Consider the following 10,119-nt stretch of genomic DNA (forward strand, 5'->3'; position numbering starts at 1 on the left):
GATTGACGATTTCAATTTTCCTAATTCTGGATTTTCCATTTCGAGATAACAAAACCATACTTCTCCAACCTATGTTTTTATGCAAGTCCTAGCTGAGTTTATATGTAAGGGTTTGTTCCCAATAGCACGAACTTTTCGCGATGTCAACAACAGACTAATAACCTTAGAAAGTTTCCGAGAGAGGCACATAGAAGATTATTACAATACGTAGTTGAGTATGGTTGATGCTCGCAATTATGCCTAGTGATTTCGTTGTTGTTAGCCATGCTTTTATTAAGGAACTTCGTATGGATGGACCAAGATTTACATACCGTATGTGGTCTTATTCCTTTTTCCACTAGTCCCCTTGTAAATCTTTGTAGCGTATTTTGCACTGGTTTCGTTAATAATGAGTTTGAATGAAGAATGTGTTGGCAACATAGTATTTTCTTCGTTGTTTTAATGTGTATTCCAACAATGGTATAATTATTAACAACAATTTTATCTAAAAACACAATTCCTGAAACACGTTTACTTCTATGAAATTATTGCAGAAATGAAAGACAAAATTTCAACAGAAGCTCGATGAAATTTTTAAGATATATATCCGGGTATAAACTGTTATCAAAAGTAAATCTTGGCAGTAATCAAATTTCGTTACAATTGTTAGGCGTACAATACAATTTCAATATGGATAAATCGATTCACAATGATTGAGTCTATATAAAACTGCAGCTCATCACATTTGAATGTGGTTCAATGCATGCTTAGAGTTAATAATTTGTGGAACACTGTTGACATCTTTCATTCATTGTCTTTTAGGACGATTTTCCAGATGTCATCGCATATATTTTTTTATTTTTTACTCCGGAATGCAGATCTTCCTGAACAGAATTCCTAAGTATGCCAGTGGTAAAAATAAAGTTGGTATAGCTGTTCCATTACCTCCGTCTTCGTCAGAATTGTCTCCACCTTCAGAGCCGCCTCCTTCTTCAGAGCCGCCTCCACCTTCAGAGCCGCCTCCTTCTTCAGAACCGCCTCCTTCCTCAGACCCGCCTCCACCTTCGGAACCGCCTCCTTGCTCAGAACCGCCTCCGCCTTCAGAACCGCCTCCACCTTCGGAACCGCCTTCTCCCTCAGAACCGCCTCCGCCTTCAGAACCGCCTCCTTCCTCAGAACCGCCTCCGCCTTCAGAACCGCCTCCACCTTCAGAACCGCCTCCTTCCTCAGACCCGCCTCCACCTTCGGAACCGCCTCCTTCCTCAGAACCTGATTGGTGATTAAAAAAACTTGTTTTCGTGAATATTTTACAATACAGACTTGCCTGAGTTACAGAAAAGCATGTTTATACACTAAGACGAACCTAAGAAAGGGAATGCAAAAGAATAGTAAAAAAATCAACTTCTCGGAATAACTGTGCAAAATAATCATTTCTATAGTCAAATTCATCATCACAGACAAATCTCAGTTTTCAGTTTAATCTATTCCAGCTAACTAGATCACCGACTTATTTTTAAAACAATTTCCCTGCAAGAAATCTGGAAAATATAGAGGGACTTGTCGGTCGCTTTTGGAAATAAATGTTTTGTAACAGTAACAAGGCTTGTCAACTTTTGACGTTACAAGATGCACTAGGATACATAGCCATGGATCAACCTGGCAATCTATTTAGATATATATTTTTTCCAATATTTCATAGAATTTTGGAAATTAAAGTCGTTTGAAAACAAGATTTAGTCCATACAACGACCTTACATCTTAAGCTTATGCGATCACAGGAATTTTTGTTTAGCAAACAATATATGATGTTCGATTTACAACAAAGATGTGTTCTAGACGTTGTATTCTAATTTCTAGATGTAAAATGTAGAAAGTACTGTACAATATTCGTTTGTGTAAGTTTACAGAGGTGGTCTTAGAATATCAACCAATTAGTAAAATCTGTAGAACACAGATGACCCTGCCACTATGCATACACGTATCCTTTGCTTGACGAATTTGCATTAGCTGTCGGATGAGACCCTTTGACCCTTTTACATTAAATTACTTTGAAATTGAGAATTTGATATTCCATGTGTCAAATATATTGACAAGTTCGAAAGATATAGCATTGATTCAAGACAGTAAAGATATGTGCCCGCATAAAAACATTCTTGTACATGTAAATGTAAATAAAACATATTTGTTTTGTTGCTCACTGAATATCTGATTAAAGTCATTTTGAAAAAAAATATATCAAAACCAAATACTAGAACATTCGTACGGGTGATATTTTTATAATTATCATAAATATTTTTCTAAGAGTTTTACGTGATGATTTTTTAATGCTAACTAAACTATACATCATTGCTTTTTGTTTATAGAAAATCTCCTGACCTTTTACCTCATTAAATTATTGCTTTATCATTATGTCAGGTTAAGGATCATATGCCTGTAAAACAGATTCGTAAAATAACAGGGATGCTTGATGCTTTGTTTATTTATGTAACAATAGAATTTGTTTGTACACAGGTCCGATGTTTACGTAACCGTATTACATTTATTTTAAATTCTCTGTAGTCGTTTTTTCATATTTGTTTGCAATCTGCAAATACTAATGACACGCGTCAGTAGCCAAATACAAAAGTGGTAAACGTTGGTTATAAAATCTCCAATGGTAAACGTCTATATAGTGGTTTGTTGCCGACTACGGTTATGACTTAAATCACGGTAATATATGAAGTACGTGCTACTAAAAGCTATAGTTCAGGAGTCAAATTAAGGTAAGGTTCGTGGGATTTTCAAACATTTTTTTTTCACATAGGAAAGTTTTACTTTGCATTTAAGTTGAAAATATTAAAGATATCATCCTCAGACTTGTGCCGTAATAAATTACAACGGTCTCCTTTGATCTTACTGTCTCAGAAGAACTGTATTAACAGCGTGTCCGCCACAGGACGGGAGGGACGGGGACCAAGGAGAGAAGTAGAACATATTTTTTACTGTAAATCCTAACCCTCCAGGGCGAATGATTCTAATTTGCCAAAAAGGACCACAAACTTTCTTTGGTGTAGGGATATCGATTTTGTATAAACGATGGGTTTTGGCCCCCGGTGCGCGGCCCAGTAGGGGAAATAGAGTATTTTTTAAAATTCTCCTGAAGGAGTGACTGCATTCAACTGAAGCATTCTTGGGTGAAGGGGAATCAATTTTGTATAAATGGTTGTCTCCGCTCCAGTGGGAAGAATAGCGAGGACTAAAAGGGGGAAATAGATCAAATTTAAAAATTATTAAGGAATGGCTTGATTTTGCCCAAATTTGACTTTAAAGGGAAATCAAATTTGTAAAACCTGTTGCTTTCAGTCCCTCGAGCAGGAAAGGCTGGCCACATAGGAGAATTACAGCATATTCTTTGAAATCCTACTCCTCCTCCAGGAATGATTGGATCTTGTTAAATCTGTTTTCAAACATCCTAAAGTGAAAGGGGACTCAATTTTTGTTTTAAACAGAGAATTTTAGGTCTTGAGCGGGATAGACATGTCCTAATAAGGAAAAGGGTTTTTAAAAAATCATTCTTCTTTTGTAAGAATGACTCTTTCCACATTTGGTCTGAGACATGCGAGGGTAAAGGGATCAGTTTTGTATGAACAGTTGGTTTCGGCTCCCTGGGGCGAGAGGAGGCAGAGCCCAATAGTGGAAATAGAACATATTCTTGAAAATCCTTCTATTTGGAATTATTCATTTTTGTCAAGATTTGCTATGAAGCATTCTTAGATAAAAAAAAACCTTGTTTTGAATAAAAAGTGCATCTAGCCCCTGGGGGAGAGGGGCGTGGCCTAATATGGCAAATAGATACAAATGTAAATATCTTTCCTTTATTTGAAATTAATCAATTTCAGCAAACTAAATTAGGTGAGTGGTAAAGGCCATTTGGGCCTCTTGTTTTAGTAAAAATTTGTCAGTCTCACCTGACCTAACCGGCTTCAACTACATTGATGAATGATCTTACTTGTGGAATCCAGGAACATTTTTGATTGTCAAGGCAATCACATGTTGGAGCACCTTTAGTAGGTTTTCTATTATTTATTTTCTCTCCGGGAAATTTCAACCTACCAATATATTCGGTGTAATGTTTTACCTTTACAAATGTTATCGGTATTTTCCGTATATACTGTCATTCTGCAGTGATAATTATTCTATTTTATTCTATTACTTACTTCTCTTTTCTACAGCACTCGATGGTACACAAGTATGCACACATTTTCCACCTGTACCACATTCTTCGCCAACATCTCCACAATTACCTGTGTCACCTGAGTCAACAAGACAGTAGACGATTGATGAATACAAATTATTATTACATGGCTGAGGTTCGAATAACTCATCATTTCTAGCTTCTAATAACAATAAAACAAGGCTATATGTACATCGTACAAAGAAGCCGAAATGACGCAAACTCAATATATAATATGCATTGTACTAACAGATGATCATAGAAACATGTATGAGAGCAACTTGAAGTCAATGACAAATAACACAAAAATGAGTGCGTGAACTGAATCGAATGATATACTATCAACAAGAGTCAATGGTTTTAAACTTTCAAATTTTACGATTGACTTCCGCCCCGTAATCCAAAACCAGGACAAAATACGAAAAAAGGAAAGATTTACAAAGAGACTCCTGAAAAGTACAAGGAAAATAAGATGAGGCATTTCAGATGAGTAAGCGTCTTCTACTTCATCGACGACTCCTGCCTTGTAAACCTTGGGCAAAGCAAGTATGTATTGTCATTTTTCAAATGAGAACAAGGCATACAACAATGTAACCAACAGGCAAAGTAATGAGCATTAATGATTTTAAGCTTCATATCACACAAAGAAATAGAATATTTCTCGATGAATTCACCCTGACGACCGTAAAACGTTCCCATAATTTTTATCAACTAGCATTTCTTAAGCCCATATTTCACGCGTTTGTCCGTCACTTGACGACTTCTCGCACTAAAATGGGTGAACAAGCCTCTGAATATCCAATCAAAAGAAACGTAAATGTTTGAAAAAGACTGCGTGATATGGCATTTCTCTGTTAAACCCAGAAGTAAGTTAAGATTTTGTTGTTATTATTAAATTTAAAAATGGTATTTAGACTTCAACCGTTACGATAAAAAATATCGAGTACACAGAAGGTCAATGCAGTCCAATAAAAATGTTTAACGGTGAATGGATTATCTTCGCCTTTCATCATATATGGATACATAAGATATGTTTGGCCCATCTGAAGACGGGCAAGGACAACTTTGTCTCGGTGTTGTCTCTATAGCATGAAGACCATTTACAGATGATAAATTTTACGGAGTGCAATTTATTGTTAGTATATTGATTCAATTTCTCCTGCCACTGAGCTATTATAAAATTGTTAGACAATTGATTTAAAATCACTACAATGGATTTTTAAAAACAACAGGTATTAGCAATAAAGCACGATCTGTTTTTTCATTGCATGGTATTCGAATGTGCCCAGGAACCCAGCAAAAAGCAATACGAAAGTTAAAAGCAAGTTCATGATATAGTATTAATGTATTACGAATGAAAATATTTTCGATATTTCTATTGCTAAGAATTTGTGGAACAGAAAGAGAGTCTGAATAGATAAAAGCTCTCATAACGTTGCTTGAATATTTTCAATGGCGCTTCTGCAGAGAAGCTTGAGGCGTTGTTCGGTAGCTGGCATCCACAGGCTTCATCTTGTGAAACCATGACCGCGGCAACTTTATCATTGTCTTTTGAACCATCAGTATAGAAGTGTAGAAAGGTTTTATATTTTGACTGAAATTTAGAGAAGAATGAACGAAAGATGTAACTGTCAGTGTCTGATTTAACAATTTCCTGAAGTGAAAAGTCAACTTCACACGTGAATTCAAGAGCAAGGGTGGTCTTTCTATCGTTCCAAATGACTGAATTTGGTCAATATCAATATTTGTGTTTTGTAAAAGAATTGAAATTCGAATACCGAATGGAATGGTCTTCGATTGTTTTGAAACAAGGTTTGATATTTTGGATCAAATATCAGTGAAAAAGCAGGATTTAAAAGGATTTGACTTTAGCTGAATGGTGTACTGGAAAGCCAATTTATTTCGACGGCTATACAGTGATGGTTTGTTAGCCTGTATACAGAGGCTTGCTGTAGATGTGGTCTTAAAAGTTCCAAGAGCGAGTCTGAGACCTTGGTTATGAACAGTGTCTAATAATCTGAGATATGAAGGTCAAGCAGATCCATACACAATGGAACCGTAGTTCAATTTTGATCTAATAAAGGCTCTATAGAGTCTTAGCAAAACTTTTCTATCAGCTCCCTAATCAGTGTGGGACACAACCTTTAGAATATTCAGTGCCTTAAGGCATTTGGCTTAAAGTATTTTATATGTGGAAGGAACGACAATTTTTTGTCGAATATCAGACCCAAGACTTTAATTTTGCTCAACAACCGGAATGGGTACGCCACAAAGAGATAAATTTGGATCGTCGTGCTGTTTCCGAATTTGACAAAAATGCATACAAACTGTTTTTGACTGTGAAAATTTAAGTCCATTGTCGTCGATTCAAACTTTGTTGTAATCACCAAATACAGACTATAGCATTAAGGCATTTGTTTATCAGCGAAGGTCATAAAATGTCTAAACGACCAAGAAGCAAATTTATTTTTAACAAGCTGTCTTTAATATCCTTTATTTAAATCAGACTAAAGTAAGGAATACGTACCATAAACAGCAACAAGAGTCAAGAGCAGGATGACAAGTGAGGCCTTCATCCTAAAAATATAACTTATACCCAGTAAAAGAGAAACCTTGTTAGAAGCACATAATAAATGCTTGTGTAAGGTTTCTCGAAATTTCATACTATTAGAACGGCTTGGCATTTAACAGAAAGTTTGAAAAACTGAATTTTGAAATATGAATGCTATATTTTTTCAATATAGCTACTAGATGAATATAAGCACTCACACAATAGGCTTTATCTTAACTCAAAATGTTGAAAAACAATGGACAGAGTCCCAAAGAAGAATAATTGAAGAAATCAATTTGAAAAAAGGAAACAATTGGAATTCTCCTACTGTCGAAACTCGATATCTCAAAATTCAAGGGACCGTGTATAATATCTCGACTCAAACAAAGTGTCCAGACACGGTTAACGTTATCAGTTTTCTGACGTCGCTTACGGTTGAACGAAGTAGGAGTACAATAGCACGATACATCGTGGTACAAACAACATATTTAAACTGTTTATTGAAATGACAGTTGATAAACAGAAACAAATAAATTTTCTACTTTTTTCTTTTTATTGTTATAATAACACCAATCAAATACATGAGAACTCACGTCGTTCCGTCCCGCACATGTGTACACTACCCTTACTGACCTAGCACATATAATATATTTTAAGGAATGACAATAAAACGAAAATCAAATTTGCTTCGATACGCTACTAGAAACGATAATGAAACTATAGATCATATTGGTATGACTTTATTATAAATAAATAATCATATGTAAAAACGCGGCACTAGAAAGATTTTACCCGTTATACTGGATTCACAAATATAGGTTCTATCAATTAAAAATACTTTCAGCACTTGATTGCCTTAGAACTAAATTTAGCAAAGCTCACGACCATAGTCCCTTAGTAAACAAGCTCAAAAATTAGTTTCTCTCGGAATTGTGGGGATCAGATTTGGTAAAAAAAATCGAGTTGGTTTGACGGTTTCGTTTTGGCTGTTCCTGAAGATGCACGCAACCAAGCTAAATATTTTTAATGTTTTGTGTAAACGAGCTATTTGTTCGACGTACAGGTAAGTCACTGTTATAGGACGATGGCACTGATAACAAGTCAACTTTTAATTGGATAGTTAAACTGGTAATTAATCGCCAGCGACCATGTTTTCTGTTTACGATGGACCGACACGCCGTAATTAGCTAAGTATTACATACAGGTGATGTTCTACTCCGTGTATTTATTGATCAATTTCGTCAGAAAACATGCCGATGTTTTGACAAAAATTGATATCGAGACAACGAATGACTTTTCCCTTGCTTTAAAATTGAAGGGACTGAAAAATCACTAAAATCACCGAAATATAAGTTAAGCCTGGTCGAACTATCTCTCGTTAATACGTTGTACGACATGACTTTTGTTATAGGCAGTATTTGTAATTATCAACATCGATGCGTTCTTATTTTTTACCAATATAAATTAACAATATCAAATGCCTTCTATTCTTTTGTGCATTGGTACAGTGCAATGTACATCGCTAAATTATCATAGTTCCGCTAAGCAAAATGAATGAGCGGCTAGATACTCTCAAAGTTAAAGTAGAATAATCTCTAACTAAAATCACAATCTTCTTGTATGGAATTTAGAGTCTATAAAGACTGTAATGAAAGGTACGTAGCTCTAACCACTTGTACTAAATGTATCATAGCGCCAAGGCTCGAAGAGGAGCTGAAGGCAAATTATAGACAAAGTTATATTGTGAAAAATAGTTTAATAATTATTTTAGAATATTTAGCAATTATTATAATTATTAGAGTTTTAACGGCCCATCAACACATAGTAGTAGCTAGAATATTTTGTTACTTTGATAAATATTAAAATACTTTGTGAAAAGTATTCTCATAGTATTATAGGGATTGATTATTAAAATGTTTGCTGTAAACGTTTATCAAGTATTATTATTAATTAATATAACTTGCTCGGCTGGAACTATTAATAAATATAGCATTAAGCTATGACCAACTGAGCTCATAGAAGATATTGTCGGTCGTTGGAGAGACTACACTAACAACTAAGAAGACTTTTTCGGCTGTGTGATTGCGGCACTCGTCTTAAAACAAACCAAACCATTCCATTTTCACTATGAATAACGCGAAAATTCCTACCAACATTCATATTTTGCAAGATATATATTACACAACAAGCGATAATTATAAACCTGGAAATTATTAAACAAAATATTTCATAGAAAGGAAATTATTTTGAACAAAGAATATCAACTTACCTGAGTGACTGTACCACCTGATGTCTTCACCCGCAGCTTGTGATTTGAAATTTCGTTGGCTTTATATATGTTTTGAAAATCTCATTCGACACGTAATCGCTAAGAAGGGGTAACAAGCACTTGGTTACCATATCATAAATCTTTCCTTGTTTTCGTGTTACATAATCTTCTTGTTATTGGGGAATTTCAACCAATGTAAAGGGGCAATATGTCTTGTATGACATTTTTATCGTGTTTGGTTATTCTTCAAATTTTATATCCACTAATACAGGCATGAACATGTGTACAGTGATCCCTATGAAACGTTGTTTCTATGGATCTCTTAACACGAGATATAAATAATTATTTACATACTGTACTAATAAACTTTATTCCACTTTGAAATTATCGAAATATCTGCGAAATCATTGTTTAAAGTTTGGGATGAAAATAAAGAGAGGAAAATTCCATAAGATGAATCTCTTGACAATAAAACCAAGTATAGCCATGGTTCGTTTTTGATAACTCTTAATCGATCGATTGCATCCAATTTCAAATGTGATGTTTCGTAACAAGTTAAAATAATGGGAAGCACTAGGGTATTATTTTAAACATAGTGTCAGCACACATAATGTACTGCTATCTAACTTTAAATTATTAAACGGTTCTATTCACGTGTGTGTCTTGTACAATCATTTATCAACATATACTGAACATCATTTCATAAATATTGTTTTGTGGTTATATTTCTGTCTCAGACATGTCATCAATCCAGCAAGACATCAACGTTGTTTTTTTTTTTATTGTGTAATGTCTTGTCGACAGCCATCTTTTATAACTTTTTAAAACATCACCAATGTGATTCAGCTGAAACTTGTTTGAATTAATTTGACAAAAAAACAACGAATGCACAATCATGTCACAAAATGGCCACAATGGTTGTCGTTCTGACGTTTCAATGACGCTGAAAAATTTAAGGACACTTTGTCGGCTTGCTGTCCTCACCATTCCCTCCTCTTGTTCAGTACTATCACAGGACTCAAGAAAAAGTTTTCAAATGTGAAATGTAAAAGGCAAGTGGTCACATAATGTTTTCCCTGCTTAATGGCTAGTATTGTGGTGGTTTCA

At 34.9% G+C, this 10,119-nt stretch overlaps 1 protein-coding gene across 1 annotated transcript; it reads right to left on the minus strand.

Annotated features, from left to right (window-relative positions):
• Positions 1–841: 841 nt before the first annotated feature.
• Positions 842–5,717, minus strand: LOC132552348 (keratin, type II cytoskeletal 2 epidermal-like). Its single transcript, XM_060216507.1, has 3 exons — positions 5,627–5,717; positions 4,176–4,271; positions 842–1,248 (listed from the first exon to the last, which is right to left on the minus strand). The coding sequence occupies exons 1-3, from the start codon at positions 5,715–5,717 to the stop codon at positions 842–844; spliced, it is 594 nt and encodes a 197-aa protein (XP_060072490.1).
• Between the last annotated feature and the right edge of the window lie 4,402 nt (positions 5,718–10,119).

This window comes from Ylistrum balloti, unplaced genomic scaffold (genome assembly GCF_031769215.1).
Source record: "Ylistrum balloti isolate Yb309-2 unplaced genomic scaffold, AGI_CSIRO_Ybal_v1 Utg370244, whole genome shotgun sequence".
Taxonomy (NCBI): Eukaryota; Metazoa; Mollusca; class Bivalvia; order Pectinida; family Pectinidae; genus Ylistrum; species Ylistrum balloti.